The 17967-nt window shown below is 37.9% G+C and overlaps 1 protein-coding gene across 1 annotated transcript in view; it reads right to left on the bottom strand.

Annotated features, from left to right (window-relative positions):
* Positions 1-17967, bottom strand: part of PDLIM4 (PDZ and LIM domain 4) — a 242311-nt gene that overhangs the window by 101424 nt on the left and 122920 nt on the right. Inside the window, exon 3 of the mRNA XM_089694062.1 lies at positions 17698-17776. Coding sequence (XP_089550188.1) covers positions 17698-17776 — 79 coding nt within the window. The remainder of the gene's footprint in view (positions 1-17697; positions 17777-17967) is intronic.

Below are 17967 nucleotides of genomic sequence, written 5' to 3'. Positions count from 1 at the left end.
TTATAACTGGTTTCAAATTAATTTACTAAACTGCTTCTTTGTTCATGCCTGAAGAATGGTGCAACTGCATGCCAGAAATGTTCATTATGAAATGTTACCTGCAGAAAATGGCTCAACAATCCAGCCATTGATGACAAGAAGACGTACAAATTAGCCCAGGTACCACAAACTAAACTGTTTAAACAACAAAACCCAAAGTATGTTGCAAGAAAGAAACCTGAAGAAAATGTAAAACGTTAAACATAGAAGAACTATATCATAGATGAAGCTATATGACATGCACAATAATGCAAGTACCTATAATATATCTCTTATCGAGGTGTGACCTTGTAGAAACGAGTTGGTTTCTGACATAGGATAAAATATTATCTTTGGCAATGAAAGGGATTAGTTAGTGCAATGTCTTTCCTGTCTACCCAGTTTATACTTAAAAGGTTATATAATATTCTCTGTTTGATATATATTAATTCTATGAGCTTCCTTAAACAGAATATGGAAAGATTGATAGTGCTTAAAATCATGCAGATACAGTAAGGATTTGAGAATGTCCATACAATAAAACATTTTAAGATTCAGTTATTGATTCACATGAAAAGAAAATCCCTGTTTATTTATTTCCACACAAAATTGGATAATTGAAGTAGTTTATCACACTATTGTGTGAAAATTCTTAAATACAAGCAAATCAGTTTTCTATTATCTTCAGCAATGATCTGAAATATATAAACAAGCTCTTTCAATGTATTCTGGTTTATGTCATTCATGTAGCAATGGAGTTAGTGCAGATTTTTGCGAAATAATTCACAGATTATTAGACAAAGCAATATGATGGCTATAAGCAGCCAATATGCAATCGCTACGGTTAGAAAAGGTGCTGCTGTGTAATTTTCACCTTTTCTGACCATTTATTCAACATACTTATGGAAAAACATTGTATTAGGGCTTTGGAATAACCAGAAGGTTATCAATGCACAAGGTTGTTTTCCTTAATATCAGCTTTAATAACAATAATTACAAGGAGGGTGGTGAAGATTCATCCTTTTCAATCAAGAAAGTGTGTGGATGGGACTTGTCCAGCATGTCTGAAAAGTAGGAGGAGTCAGCACATACTGGAAAATTCAAGACAGAAAATAGCACATTCACTCAGCGCTACCTCTAATATCATTAGAAAGTAATTTCAATCAGATCGGATTGGGTCATGTATAAGTGATGGATGTAGACTGTTTGCAGCAACACAGAAGTGATTTAAATGGTATAAAACCCACTCAATAGCATATATATATATATATATATATATATATAGTATATAAAGTCTGATTCCAGAGGTTAAACTATATAAAGTAAAAGTCATTGGCTAGCAACAAGTGTCTGGAGCGAGGCTGCCTTCTCTGGAGGGCTGGGATCCCAAGCACGTCAACAAAAAAAAGGAAATGAAAGGGAGGCGCAAGGCCGCCGATAGCGTAGCTCAGTTTATTAGGAAGACATTAATATACATTCACTCACAAATGTCTGAGGTAACAGGCTTGTAGTGACAGGACCAGGGGCGGACTGACCATTTGGAAACTCGGGCAATGTCCGAGGGCCTGGGGTCAGTAGGGGGCCCCATGAGATGCCCCTGGTACCTTTTTCATAGTTTTTTTTTAGTTTGGGCAAGGACACAGGGGCCCCATGATCCCCTATTGCTCGGGGGTCCCATGAGTTGTCAGTCCACCCCTGGATAGGACGTAAAGCCACTGTGAGTAAGTCCTATCCAGGTGGAAGCCATAGGATGTCAGAGCCTCAGCAATGAAGTGTTGCAGGAAGCCAGACCGGGTACCAGAGAGCCACCAGGAGGAGAGAGCTGTAAGCAGCTATCAGACGATACCTAGGTTGAGAAAGAAGGTGTAGTCTAGCCTCCTCCTAAACATGTTCCTATTGGCTACAGAGTCCCTGGGTTTGACAGGTCATCTAATAGTTGCTTCCAGCTCTCTCCTTGTGGTGGCTAACTGGTGCCCAGTCTGGCTTCCTGCACTGCCTCACCGCAGAGGCTCTGACATACTGCGGCTTCCACCTAAATAGAATTTTCTCACGGTGGCTTTGCCTACTGTCACTACATACCCGTTAGCTGGGACTTTTGTGAGTGAATTTTATTGTATATTGATGTCTTCCTAATAAATTGAGCTACGTTATCGGTGGCCTGGCGCTTCTCTTTCACCTCCTTTTTTCTGTCAGCACATATTGGTACTTAAGTGTTACTTTATATTGTAGCAATTGAATGATCACAGAAATAAAGTAGTTTAAAGAAATAGCATGAAAATGTGAAACACAGTGTTTAACATATAGTGAAATGATTAAAACATATAAAAAAAAGATGCAGTACAAAATAACAAATGAATGAGCTGCCACTGCCGACCCGTGATCGCGCAGCGGCGTGACGTCAGCACTGAAAACTCCTCCAGTCGGTGCTGACGTCACTCCGCTGCGCGATCCTGCATTGGCGGTGGCTGCTCATGTAAGCTGACAGCTTCTCTATATACTCTTTAGTTTTATGCATTTATATTCACTTATTATCTAATAAATACTACACTATTGGAAATATATTTTGCTCCTGGCGAGCTTTATTTCAAACCAGCCCTGCCAGAGAGAATGACACGTTTTCACTGAATTTCACGTCAAGTCATATGTGGTCCTGCTTAAATATACGGGCGTTTATGCTGTTGTAGTGGCAGCCATCATGGTGACGGCATTTATAGATTGGAGTTGCTTTACTACAAGCAAGAGCACTTTTATGGTGGTGGATGGACATTACTTTAACATTGTTTTATATAATTCTGTTTTTGTTTGCATCATCTGTTCTCAGGGACATTCATTTGTTATTTTGTACTACATCATTTTTTTTATATGTTTTAATCATTTCACTATATGTTAAGCACTGCACTTCACATTTTCAGTTATTATATAGGTTCTTATACTACCTATTTGTGTCAGCTGCTTTGTATTACCAGACAGCGTGAATATTGTTCATTTTATTTTATCTTAAAGAAATAACATGACACCTCTTCAATCAGAAAGGCATTTTTTCAATAGCAATATAAGACAACAGAATTCCTGAGGAGCACTTCCTTTTGGGGATATCCAGCTTACTGGATCTGCCTGAGATCCCAAAACTCCTTGCAGTTTTTCCAGCTGATGGTAGGAAACAGTTCCAGGGAGATGACAGATGAGAAAGTGGGAAAATCTCCTCTTTCCCTCCTGGTCAGTTACTTTTCCCTAATACTGCTCCTACTCTCTCCCTAACAAGCAGAGCTCAATTCCTGACCTACTCCCACACTGCATGCATGCCTGAATGAAGCAGAATCTGCTATGTAAGCCACCCACATCTCAAGGGATTTCAGCATCCAATGGGAAATGCTTGCCTCCCCACGTGGCTTCCTGGAACCCATAATAGGTGACAAATTAGTCCCCAATAGTTTCTTGCCAGCCAGCCTTAAGATGCAGCACTGTGCCACCTTCAGGTTGGCAGACTAATTGCAGCCCAACACCTGCCTACAGACAGGTACCACTACCAAATTACCCAAAACTGACTTTGCATGAATGCACTTGATTTACTGGAACTGTAACAAAAGAAATATAGTGCTGTTAACCAAAGTGACAATATACTAGTTTAAAGTGATAGTAAACCTGTTTTTTTTGTTTAAAACATGTCATACTTACCTACAATGGTTTTGCAGCCCCAATCCTCCTCTTCTCGAGTCCTGCAATGGCACTCCTGGCTCCGTCCCCCTGCAGACTGCCCACCACAGCAAGCCGCTAGCTATGGGGGCAATGGTGTGGGTTTGCTCCTGAGCCAGCTCTGTGTGCCCATAGACACACAAACCATGGCTTGTCCCCATCCCCTGCTCCCTTCTTCTTGGCTGTGAAAAACAGAACCAGGAGCCAATGGCTTCCGCTGCTGTCTCTGAGTCTATGAGAAGGGAGGGAGCTCAGATAAGTATAAAGGAGCTGATGGGGGGGAGCCGCATGCAGATTGTTTTTTTGCCTTAATACAGAGAATTCATTAAGGTAAAAAACCTTCAGCCTTTAGAACAATTTAAATGGTCTAAACTGAACAAGAAAATGAAAAATGTAATCTGATTTGTTACAAGCAACCTAGTAACTTATTAACTATATTTTGATAAAGACATCCCAGAGCTCAGTTCTCCAAAGCATTAAGAATTAGTTGCTGTATTTGGGTAAACTGGTAGTGGAGTGCAGTTCAGATTAGGCTTACAGTAAGGCCTATATCACATGAATGATTCTGTCAGTTATGACAGAATCATTGTCATATATTAAAACTAAAAAGTGTTTGTCTAACATGGCCCCAATTATAAGCAATGATTCATTTTTTATATTATAAAAGGTGTAATTCACCATTAGATAAATCATAAGAGCATATGTGTTTTTTGTGCTTGCACAATGGCTGCACCAAGTAGGAGGAGCTGGGAACTCAGACATATTGTGCTTCTAGAAATCCCAACAGATACAAGAATCTTAATTTATCACCACCCACATAAAACTAAAGTAGAAAGTAAAGCTGACAAATAATCATTTAATTTTTACAATGTAATTTTAGTAATTCAGTGGGCAGTATTTGTGTTACATTACACACAACCTAGGCACTATTTCCCAGATTCTGTATAGGACTTTCACATTCTTTGCAAACTAACAGTTTATATAACCAAAGGAATGTAAAGTGAGACATTAAAGTTTCAAACTGTCTTCTAGTTCACTAACATTTCTCAAAATGTCCATTCATCACCTATGGTAATTTCACTAGATTGTTCTCAAGAGAGCGATGTAATTAATTTTCCTGAGTACACTGAAGAGAAAATAGCCGGGCTCTTTCTAGTTTATCCTGAACTTCACTCTGGCAGGAAAGTACAGATTATTTTCTTAGCCGTCTGCCTCTGACAATAAATGTGGGTGATTACCAGAAACAATTACTGTTTGCAATGCCTGGAAATCTGTTTTCCTAAACAGATTTTATTTTATTCCCACTCTCCGGAATACTTTATTAAACTGTTTTTAGACCATTGGCCTCTATTTTTCTAAAGTCATTTTAAAAAAAAAAAAGGCAAAAGAGGTACATATTAAAATGCTTATTGATTGATTTGTGTACATCATCTGTCAAAAGTTATAGACATGTTCTCTTTTCCCTGGTACCCTGAATATAAGCTTGATATATTATTGTTTTTGCACAAAAGGCACCTTTTAATTTTTCCAATTTTGTTCATATGTTTACCTGCTTTTGCTCTGCCTCTGACCCTATAAAGAAGTCATAGCACTTTCCATTTCTGTTATCTGATGGCCTCTATTCTATAGTTCTAGTGAATCCAACCAGCAAATTACAATTCCCAGCAAATGTCTTTTTCAGCAGGGTTTTTCAGTGCTAAGACAAGTTAAAAATCTTGTTATTAAGGTAAGGAGTTTACTTACAATAAAGCGCCCCTTAACAATTAACCTTCCCCCTACTTGAACACAATGCTTAAAGATAAGAGAACTTTTATAGGAAATGCCTGCCTGGACCTCCCGACCTAAAGCAGCCCAACATTCTCCTCTTCAGATAAATAGTTAACTGAACCTCACAACTACTGCGTGCCACAGTATTGAAATCTGGAAGCTGAAAATGTCTTGCTAATGAATGTTCTGTTGAAGTCAAACTGTAAAGATCTCTATTGAGTTAGTTCTTGAGGCTAGTAACTAGGAGAGTTCCATGGACGTCCATTGGGCTCTAATGTTCCTGCAAAGCTGTGAGAAGATTTTGGCAGCTGGATGTAAGCACTGTGACAGGCTAGGGCTGTGAGGCTCAAGTAAGTATGCATCTGGGGCAAAAAAGGGTGGGTTAATTTATATGAGGGGGTTAGGTAGACAGCATAATTGCTGTGGCCTCCTAAGTGTTACATTGGTTCCTGAGATGGGCTTCCCACCTAAGGTAGCAATTATGACAGCCAGCACCAAATCTGAAAAATACAGCACTGGCTGCATTCAAAATCTGATATCACAGCATTTTTGGAAATAGAACATTTATAAATATGTATGTGTGTACCATTCCCTTTGTAAAATAGAGAATAAGACCATGATGGGGCAGCACAGAAGCTATGTGGTTAGCACTTCCATCTAGCAGCACTGGGGTTGGTTTGAATCCCAATCGCAGCACTCCCTGCACAGAGGCAGCAAGTTCTTCCTGAGCCTGTATGGTTTTCCTCCAGGTACTCCAGATTCTTTCCAAACTGCAAAACATGCTGGTAGGGTAATTTCCTGTGGTCTATATTGGCCCTAGTATGTGCATGTATGAATGTGAGTGAGGGACCTTAGATTGTAATCACCTTGATGGCAGGGACTGATGTGAATGTATAATAATTATGTAACATGCTGTGTAAAATGATAGTGCTATAGAAGTACCTGTGATAAATGTGAAGCTGACAATCATAGGCTTACATTTTCTGAAGTTTAGTAAAGCATGTTATGTCAGTTTTGGAGGCAGAAAATCGCAATGGATATATTACAGTTATGAAAGAGGACTCCATTTTTTAAACAGATGTTGTTAATGCTGAACACCAGGGGAAACCTTAGCACTGTGAAAGCTAAATGCTCGCTTGATATAGGGGGAACATAAAAGCAACTATACGAACGGCAAGCTTCCTTCTAGCACTGTCCAATCCCTGAAGTTCATTTCTCTCTGCGCTCAGTCGCAGCCACTCTAATGTCATTACGTACAATGCAGGACCAACAGTTCTGTATTGTAAATGAGGATATCAAAGGACCACCTACAATATCTGTGTTGCAGAGCAGAGAAGAACTCCAGCTGCTGGGAAGCAGGCTGATAAATAAGTATGCTTGATTTTTTTTTGCTCCCACTAAATGAAGCAAATATTTAACCCTTGCAGTGCTGGGGGAGCCCTACTGAAAGGTTCAACTTTCGATAAGCACAAATATCAGTTCATCTATCAGCTATCTATCTTTATCCTTTAAATCTTGCTAAAAACCACATGAAAGGCTGTGAGATGGCAACCAGTCCTTGGACCCATGCAGCATATGCCACAATATAATTTGCCAAGCTGAAGCAGCGTATACTTGGTTAACTCCCTTGTTTCCTTTTCTCCATAGAAAGAATTAAAGTAGAACTATAGGCAAAACTTTTTTTTTATTTTAGATAGAATATTTTTGCCATCTATGTACCATTGCAGAGATTTCACTTCACTTCCTGGCCAAAACAGGAAGTGAAAGGAAATCTTGGTAAATTAAGGGGACTCCTTGGGGACCCCTAGGTCACCAGAACTAGTGTCCCCATTGGCAGATTTCCGCTCTATTACTTTTCTGGGGACAACCCAAAATTTGAGAATTTCTTTTACTTTCACTTTCAATGATAATAATAAACAGAACAAATATAGAGGCTGAATCTCCTTAACTGGGACACAGAGAGCAATAAAAACTGACAAGCATTTTAATCCCTCTCCACTCTGTCCAAAACTAAAAAAAAAGTTTTCCCTATACATATATTTTAATGCTGATCACACAAAGATTTTTCATTGCAAACCCTCATTATCAAGATGTCTTGGACCATTGAAATGTTGGCACATTTACTGGCGCAATGTTGGCAATTACATGTAAAGTCATAGTTTACCATTCTACCTAAATTTCACGCAAAGAAAACCCATGCATGCCAATAAGATTAGTTGACTGGTACAAGTAACCCAAGAAGCTTCAGTAACATTGCAAGTAAGAGCCATTTGCCTGTTTGGAATACACTTCCAAGATTCAGTTTTCTTTTATTTTGGAGCTGGTGTGCTATGTTTTGTGACCCAAATTTTGACACATAAAACTGTTAAACTGCACTGTGAATAATTTATTATAAACATTTTCTATTACTGTCCCATTCCTATTGACTGTGCACCTGGAATTTAGTTTGAATATGCTGACACATAAAGATTACCTGCATGTATCATGGATCACAATGAACCAGTAATATTATTAATATTATTTTTTTTTTTTTTTAATCTTGAACAGTACATTTTGTTTTTCAGCAAGTGAGTTGCTATAGTAGACTGCCAACTTGACATTTTTGAAGATCTTGTTTATAACACAATACAACTTTTGTGGAAAGTTTAATCTAGAGGTTCTTTCCTCCTGGCACAATGTGCTTGCTCAATATAGGTGGATGGGTACATTTAGATCAAAATCAGTCATTGATTACATTATACAAACTAGGGGATTATTTAATGAAAAGGGAGAATGCTCACTTGCCAAAGTAACCAGTACACTTCAATACCCAATTATATGCAGAAGAATTAAAAATGTGCTAGCACTTATCACCAGACAAGGGGCAAATAGTTTTTTTTTTAACAGCACTATACCTTAGATGTGAGATGAATTAGTTCATTGTGATCATGAAATCTCATTCCCTTACCAAAAGGTCACAAAATGGCAAATGCATTTGGCAACATTACATCATGCTACACAGTTGAAAGCAAATACAAATCACTTTCTTTTACTCATAAGTTGCTAAATTTGGACATTTACAACACAGTAGAAAGCCCTGCAATAATTTACTCAGTCAGCGAGTCCTGGCTTGTACTTCAGGAATCCAAGCAGTAATCTGACCTCAGCATGCATCAGAAAGAGTCCAGACTAGTGATATGTGACTCAAAAAAAATAAATAAATTGCTTGTAAATGTGTGGTTGGCTTAAATGACTGTACCAGTAGCTTCAAGTTAGTTCTCTAACAAAGAGTAAGCTGATCTCAAGAGACTCTTAATCACATCTGATGCCAATATATGAGGTAATCCATCATTCAGCCTCCTTCTACCACATAAAACACATTTTAATATAACATTTTGTAAACTGGATCTCAAAATGGAAAGCCCAAGAAGCACATTCTGTCGAATAATGACCCCCCCGAGTTTTACTTAAAAAAATATGATATGCAATATTGCATTAATAAACAGTTTAGTCTTTATCCTAAAATTCCCACCCTTGTGTTATAAAAATATTAAAAATTATAATATAAAAATAACCACAGTGGGGATATGGGGAAGGGAAAGTTGGGATGCTTTTCATTTACCATAAAGTTGTTTTTCAGTACATATATTGCACAGCTTGGTTATGAATTTAGAACTGGTGAAAATTGAAGAAGCATTTACAGAGAGTATATACATCAAGATATGTCCCTGATTACTTCATATGTGATGAAACCTGTAGGGTGGAGCCGGAAGTTATGTCACCACACATGCGCGGCCGCCATTTGATTGATTAGAATTGTAGTTTGTTTGATGTAGATCATTTCCTATGTGTTTGTAATTGCGTTTAACCATTTTTATAAACTGTGTATAGAAGATTTTACAAAATGCGAGCATAGTGTTCTTCTTTTCTTCTTTTTCTGAGCATCAGTTCGAGGATATTTATTCATATCTGTGAAGTGGTGGCTTTTTACTCCCATACACTGACTGCAGATTGGTGGATGCATACAGCATTGATTGACTCATTACATTGAGAGTCACATTTCCCCTGGTAAGCTCATATGTTTGCTGAGGTGGTTTGAGAACTGGTTGGATCATGAAGATTCTTTGAACACAAGTGTTTTATTGCATTTGGATGCTCAATTCTCACTTGTGCAATGAATATTGTGAGATCCAGGACTTGTTTCACTGGTGTATGGATGTTTAAATGTTATGCTATACATTATAATGCACATTGTTTATATGTTTTTTTTCATGTTCATTGAATTTTGTATTGCCATACAAGCACAGCACGGTGTCCATAACAATTGTCAATCTTTATGTATTATATCCTGTATATATATATATATATATATATGCTGCTTGGTATTAAATTAAAATGTTATTGTTGACCATTTGCGCATTTTTAATTCACTTATGTTTCCAAAACTGATTAAATCAAATGGACCTACTAATATCTTAAAATCAGTTGCTCTATATGTGATCCTCCTCCTAATATGTAGTAACTTACAACTGTTAATTATCATTCACAATATCAACCTATTTAATTCACACTTAAATATACATCTAAGTACTCAAAGTGAGGTTTGGAGTATTTTTGTATTAAAGCGTGTTTACTCAATAGGTGCTAATTCAGAATGAGACTTGGTTAAGCTAAATGGAGTGAACTCAATGGGATCAGTGAGTCTTGGCCGCTTACTTGCTATATAAATTGTGATGACCCAGCATAGCGTCCGTGATGTCAGATGTGACAAAGCACGTAGGGTAGAGCCTGCTGTCACGTCATTGCGTAACCAGAAGTCCGCAGGAGGCAATTTTCTTACCATCCAGAGATTGTGTTTTAAAGCGCAGTTGCAACATTTTAAAAGTGAGTGATATACTGTTTTATAATAAAGGATTTCCTTAACTGTTTCAAACTATTCCTGAGGAATCACTGTGCTGATGCGCATTTTGACCTTTCCTTAGTTAGAAGGTGACAGCTATCTGATAAGCCTGCATTGTGTTTTCTGGTGGAGGCCTTTTCAGCTATCTTCAGGATACCTTCATTTTGAGTCTCTAACTTTGGTGGATGTGGTCACAATTTTTTCACTTTTCTTTTTGGACACTTATATTTTAACATTTTGGACTTTTATGATTAGTATATGTATTTCTGTAGGAATAACTTTGCATCAATTGGTTATTATAATCAAGTCACATTTTTATAATTCTATTTGATGTATTGAAATTATTGCAGCATGTGTTTCTGCAACACTTAAACATATATTAATATGTGCTGATGAACCCTCTTAGGTCAACACATTTCTCTGTTAGCTTCTTCAGGACAACTTTTCCAGACTATTAAAATTGTGTTTTTTTTTCTTTTTTTAACTGACTATGTTCCTGCTGGAAAGATTTAGTCTCATTATCTCTCTTCTTGCCCACTGTCATCAGGACAAGAAGTGGCTATAGTACATTAAAAACATGGATTTTAATTCTGTCTAAAAATATCAAAAAAGTTTAGGCTGAAGTACCACTTGAAATAAATATATATAAAAGGAAATATACATTTATTTCACAGTAATATCTTAGAATATTGTATTTGTGAACACAAAGTACTCTACTTTTGAGTTTTCTTTAAACTTAGACTTTATGGAATAGTATCTTATGTGACAAACAATAAGAAGTCACAAGAGATTAAACCACAAATAAAAAAAGACTGAAGTCTCATCCCGCCTATGCATTCCCACGAATTTCCTTGTACTATTATACAAGACATCCTGGCTGTGAGAGGCAATCAGCATGGCCAATCAGATTGCCATAAAGAAACATTCACACATACTAACAGATCAGTACCCGGAGGCATGCAAACATCAAAGGTCCAGATCCGTAACCCTCAATACATGAGAGCAGTCAAAGATCACATGTGTTTTATGTGACCTTTGGGTGCATAACATTCAGTATTAATTACTGCTCTAACACAAATAATAACAAAAGCATTTTATTCTGCCATGTTCTAGAAACTGTAAACATCAACAAACAATACACTTTGTAATGTTCTGCAGTTATTTAAAGCCTAACCCTGGCATGCATGAGATAAATATTAATGCCCCTTGTCCAGCTGATGCAAAATATATTGCTTGCTTTACTAGGGGATGATCCTGTACAGAGAAAAACTTGCCTTAATTCATGGCCCTGTAGTCCTCCTACCCGCTGATCTCTTCTTGTCATTATCCCACTATTCTTGTCGTTGCCCCTCCTGCCATTATCATCACATACAATTTATCTACTCTTAGTCCTACATTGTATATGATAAATTAGGAGTGTCAGCCCCCTTTCTTGTGTGGGTGAGCTGCTTTAGGAACATAGATTAAAGGCCATCTCTGAACAAAATTTAACCCCCTGCTACCTCTCGCCCCAATCAGTAGTGTGTTTGAAAGGATCCTGCTGTGGTGGAAATGATGTGGACACCTACAGAAGGACCCTATCTCTACACAAAAGAAGAAGCTAAAGCATCATGTGACCCATGATTTTAGGTAAGGAAAAGGGGCATTTAGGTTGGTATTTTCAGAAACTAGTTAGTGGGGGGAGGGGCGAGAGAGAACCCAGAATTCAACTTTAAGGTATTCCACCATCCCCCAGCATTAAATATTTGATATATTTCGTTTCAAAGGCTACTTTTTGCAATAATATCAGTTACTCTGCATGTAAATGGTAACGGAATGGCACTTGGTTTTCTAAAGCTCTGTGTCCCATAAACAATCACTATTTTTTTTAATAAAATGCTGTTTGCATCATATTTTAACTTCTCTATCTTAGTGCTACTGGTCTCCTCTAGCTTCTTTGCAGCCACTTCTTGTTTACAAGCATGCACTCAAGCAATGGCTGCAGGACATTTCTCATGACATCTTACCTGATGGTAATATCAGAGGACTATGTGCATTGTGTTGACCATGGACCATGTGCTTTCACATGGCCGCTGGTAGTCTTCAATGGAAGAGCGTGTGGAATGACAACTTAGGAGAACAATTGGGAGACATAGGCAGAACACTGAACATAACAGGAAGTATGTGAATGAGGACTTTTGTGGCATGATCACTAGGAATTATTTTAATGAAAGCTGCAGGTTTATTAACCACTTCATGTCCGGACACTTTCTCCCCCTTCCTGTCCAGGCCAATTTTCAGCTTTCAGTGCTATCACACTTTGAATGACAATTGTGCAGTAATGCAACACTGTACCTATATGAAATTTGTAGCATTTTTTTGAGACAGATAAAGCTTTATTTTAGTGGTATTTATTCACCATTGGGATTTTTATTTTTTTTTGCTATGTACATGAAAAAGTGTTTTTCTTATAAAATGTTGCAAATAAATAATATTTCATCATAAATCTTGGCCAAAATTTATTCCGTTATCCTTTTAGTAAAAAAAAAAATAACCCAAAATAGTTTATAACCAAAAATTGTAATTTTTAAACATTTTTTTTATATTATTATTTATGGGGTTTTTTTCTTTTTTTTTTTACATACTGTCACCCTAGCAGTACAATGTCACCATGGTGACACTGTACTACTTGTGGGGGGTGATGAAGATTTTTTTTTTTTTTTACACTGATTGCTTTTACGCCCATAAAGGCTGTAAAAGCAATAATTTCTCCTCTCTGGCTGCATTCTTGCAGCCAATGAGAACTACTGTGTGAGCTGTGATTGGTTACAGCTTGTCACATGGTACAAGGCTGTTGTGAATAGCCTTGTACCATGTGATTTCTGTGAACATTCACAGATTTCACACAAAGTAAGCAATGATGTCAGAAGTGACATCTTGCTTACTACTCTGCATGTGATCACTGATTGGCCAATCAGTGATCACATGATCAGGACCTCGCACAGAGGTCCCATCCGATGATCGGTGTTCCACTGTGTCCGGAGGAACGGCCACCCAACCCAGTACTGCCACCTTCCGGCCATTTATATACAACAGCCGGAAGGTAGGTGGTTAAAAATATTAAAACTGACCTTTGAAATTACTTTAACATGTTAAAACATAAATATATATAATTTTAGTGATTGGGTTTATATACACTTGTAAAACTGGAAGAAACACATACAAACTCAAAGTAAGCATCACTGGTGGTAATAAACCCAGAATTATAATGCTGCAAGTCGTCTGTACTAGCTACTAGGTCAGTGTGCTTCCCATGGTTTGTTTAGAATATTTCGTTTTTATTGTCTTATTAGTTTTATTATATTTTCTTTGCTTATTGGTATTTGGCCTTCAAAGGTCCTTTATAGGTAAAGAAAATGGTAATACACATGACCAGGCCTGGACTTTATTTCATAGGACAGTAGAAAAAGCAACAATCTTACATGAACAAAGCAGTCCAGTCAGAAATTAAAGATATGCCCCATGTGTACCTACAGCAGTCACACTTGTTTTGTAAGGTTTTTACATTATTTTAATGTAGATATTTTCTCAATATGTATTGACACTATATTTTGTGTGTAAGCAGGGCTTTTTTTCAGCTGCAACTTGGTGGAAATCAGTTCTACCACTTCTGGCTCAGGCCCTCTGCTCCCTGCTCACCATTATCATTTGGCTTCTGTGTTTACAAGTGACAGCTTGTCAGCCAATGGCTCCCGCAGATATGATCTCTTGATCAATGCCCACTGAGTGCAGGATGGAGACAAGGGAGATGCAGGTGCCTGAAATGCAGTGCGGGTGCCAACACCCCACTAGATTATTCCCTGCAAGTGAGAGAGGTGGAGCCACCTAAGGTGTGCAGGGAGGTGCTAGAGCCGGCTGGATGCTTCAGGTTATTACAGTAACAAAAGTAAGAAATGTGAAAGATGGTGGAGCTTTTAAGAAGTTGAAGGGGGGGGTAATGAGAGCAGTGGAGGGGGGTTGCATGCAGAGGTCAGTGCTAAAGAGGGTCGAAAGTGAGATGTGGATAGGGGGTGAAGAGGTAAGCAGCTGTGGAAAAAGGCTGAACTCTGCATTCTGTGTGTAGTGCACCCCTGAACTCTGCATTCTGTATGCAGTGCATACCCTGAACTCTGCACTACGTACATAATGCACTTGTGGTATTTAATGGCCCATTAAGACCCTCCTACTGTTTGTGAAATTTGACCACACCCAATATTTGATGCAGTTTGGAGGGTGTGTGTGTGGTGGAGGGGGGTTTTGGGGGGTCATGGTTAAGTTCCTGCATCTATTTTTTGAGAAAAAAATCCCTGTGTGTAAGCATACAGATGCAAATAATACTTCAATCAAAGGGTTAGTAATGTGAAACGTAGCTTTGTAGGTAGCCCCTCTGCTAATTGTCAGTGTGACAGTTCCCTGTGTTCTTAGAAAACACTCCAGCTATGCTTTCAATCATACATTTATAACTTATAATTTCCACTGTCAAGACAAAGCTTGCATACAATCTATTTGCAGTCTGATTATGGCATCCCAAGGGAGAAAGCAGATGGAGAAAGATACGTTGTAGGTTACAAGAAAGGTCCATTTCAGATGTTAGTTCAGAGTCAGAGAAAATGTTATCAGGCTCTCAGATCTTTGGTACTACTTGACCTTGACTTAGTAAATGGCAATAATTTGCTGCCACAACAATCATGCCATCTACATTGAACTCCAGTTCATTGACTTTACAAGGAGCTCTGGGATTACTGTGACAGATGTTTATATAGTAATGTTGTCAAAACAGTTATATTTACCAAGAGGTGCAGATTTTAAAGCTGTGGTTTGGGATATACTAACAGATAGAATTTCTACTGCTAAAAAATCCTAACACACATAGAAGAGGAACAAAAGGAATGAAAATCAAGACAGTTCAGCAAACATTATCTTCCATTTTTTTAAATTTTTTTGGATTAAATTGCCCAATACAGTTTTTTACTATAACAATTTTATGATGGTTCAGCAAATATATGTTTCTTAATCAGCTTAGAAACCCTGTCAGCTGACCATTCATCTAAAAGAAAAAAAAATTCCCATAAGATTATATGTACATTTAACGTATTTTAGAACGGTTTTTGCCTGTAAAAGGTGCACCTGTGTAGATATCTAAAAGCCTTGAGAGTACTGCTGGATGTTGCCCTGCTGGATGGGATGTCATCTGCCCCTGCAAACTCTAATGTGACAATTCTTAGTATCCCCCTTTCCTTGTTCCCCTGGCTGCTAAAAAAAGGTTCTATAGGGAGGTGAGAGAATGTTCAGAGGAGCTTGACCAGCACAAACAGTAATTAGACACTTCCAGAAAAGGAGGGGGCTATGATATTCAAGGAAGGATCAGTTCAGACATACCATTTAACACTGCTAAGGGCATTTAAAGTGGCCAGCTTTTATTCATTTATGTAAAACCTTTATCCCAAAAGGATCAGCTCCTAACACCCAACATCTTGTAACTGCTTAAAAGAGTGTCTTAGCTGAAGTGTGGCTTTAATTTGTTTATCATACATATCTAAATCTTCCACTGCATCTAAAACTAACCTCTCACCAGGTTGACAATACTGCTGTCCAAGGGTGGCTCCATTGCTCCTCCATCTAGAGTGGAGACAACATAAATCTGGCCATACATTGCTCAAAACTTGGCTGGTTCAGTGATCAGTATGTGGCAGTCCCCGCTCGACACAAATCAATTGTTTAATTGACATCTACCGAAGGGAGTTATTGAAATATTTTTCTTGAATAGCAGCTGCAATGTTTTTTGACAGCGGTGGTTGCAGCTGTTAGAATAAAACGTCCTCGCAGGACATATTTAGAGTAGTTAATAATGATTCATTAAATAATAATGAAAACAGGCAAAACCAAAAAATGGAAACACAGATTAATGTGATTATGGCTGCTGCAGTCTTCAAAATGTGTCTAACTTCCATGCTTGGACGTCGGCTGCTTTGTGCAATTAACTTTTCCCTGATACCATTTTTGGAGTGGAGATATATTGCATTGGAAGAAATATATATATAAGATATATTGCATTGTATCCTGGTACATGTGTGTGGTCAAGTTGGTGGCAAGATGCACAGTGGGTGCAACCAAAAAAGTGCAGTGGGTCCTATCTAGTAATAGAAGGTCTATCCATAGTGGTCATTGTAAATTCATGTGGGTCATCTGGATCACCTGGAAGCAGTCACCTGTTGAACTGTTACTAATGGCACTAGAACCTGTTCACTTACCTTTTGTTTTTTTAAGCAACTATTATTTGAATGGGATTCATTGATACATTGGATATTAGTTGTATTTGTTGGTGTAGTTTAATTACTTATTTTTGCACTTTTACAAGTGGCAAACTGTTTAGTAATTTTGATTCACATTTATGGCAGCGTGGTCTATATATACACATTTATAGAATAATGATTTATTACTGATTCAAACTCTGAACAACCTAAGATTGTTAGTGGTGGGCCCCAAGGTTTAGTGTTGGGTCCCTTACTTTTTAACCAATACATAAATGATATATCATCATGTAAAGGTATGTACTTGGTATGTACTTGGAGTCCAGAAACATGCATGTAACATACATACACCAGGATCTGTGTGTTATGGTAGATCATGGACTTAATAAAAGCATTCGATACCAGGCTGCAGTTTGTAAAAGAAGAATGTTGAGGAACAAGGAACTCTTCCCCCACATCCAGTCCTCCAAAAAGGGAAGCAGAATCTAGAAGCCCCCTTTATAATAAGGAGACCTCCATATATCTGCCCCCTCCCAGGAGTAAACATAGTGCCAGGTGTCCCGGGTGAAAACATTAACTAAATATGGTCATTACCATATTTGGGGAGTGGCGAGTGATGTAGCCCTTGGACCTGATTCATTACCACAATTAGTCAAAGACCAGAGGATCCAGGCTATTACCATATTCAGTAGATTGCTTAAAAAAGTAAAAAAACAAGCTGGTGGTTTTTCTAAATATAACAACATAACTAATTATAAATATTGGAAGAAATTACACAGTAGAAAGTTGATCCAGAGAGCCCCCAATTGCCTTGGAAGGATTTTTTTCTATTGGAGCAAAATTAATCATTCTTTAAAAGGGCTTTGCCTTTCTCTGCATTAGTTGTGGGTTTAGAGCTCTGATGGTGCACAATATTTCACTGTATTTTTCTTTTTGTTTGATCTCAATAGATGTGTCCTTTTTCAACCTAACTTTAGAATTATGTTCAAACAAATCAGAGCACATGGAACAAATCCATGATTTCATTCATCACAAGATGTTACAGATCCATGCTTATTGGTTCTCTCTTACCTGTAGCTCTGATTCCAGACTGTATTTACGAGGCTGCTGTCTTAGTTCTTCTGTTGGTGGCCAGGCGCTCCCATCACACCTGCAGGCAGAGGGCAAACAAAAGTCACTTGTTATCAATCACACCCAGTGCATCAAAACAAAGGTAAATAAGATCATTCTTGGCAAAAGACAATGCAGTGAAGGAATAGCAGTAGTTCTCATCATGTCACTGATTACATCAACAGTGGAGATTGTAAGTAAAATGTACATCATGTCTATTGTACTTCTAAA

The sequence above is a fragment of the Staurois parvus genome, unplaced genomic scaffold (genome assembly GCF_062004578.1).
Source record: "Staurois parvus isolate SC_StPar_1 unplaced genomic scaffold, SC_StPar_1.0 ptg000648l, whole genome shotgun sequence".
Lineage (NCBI taxonomy): Eukaryota > Metazoa > Chordata > Amphibia > Anura > Ranidae > Staurois > Staurois parvus.
This window is presented reverse-complemented; position numbering and strand designations above follow the sequence as displayed.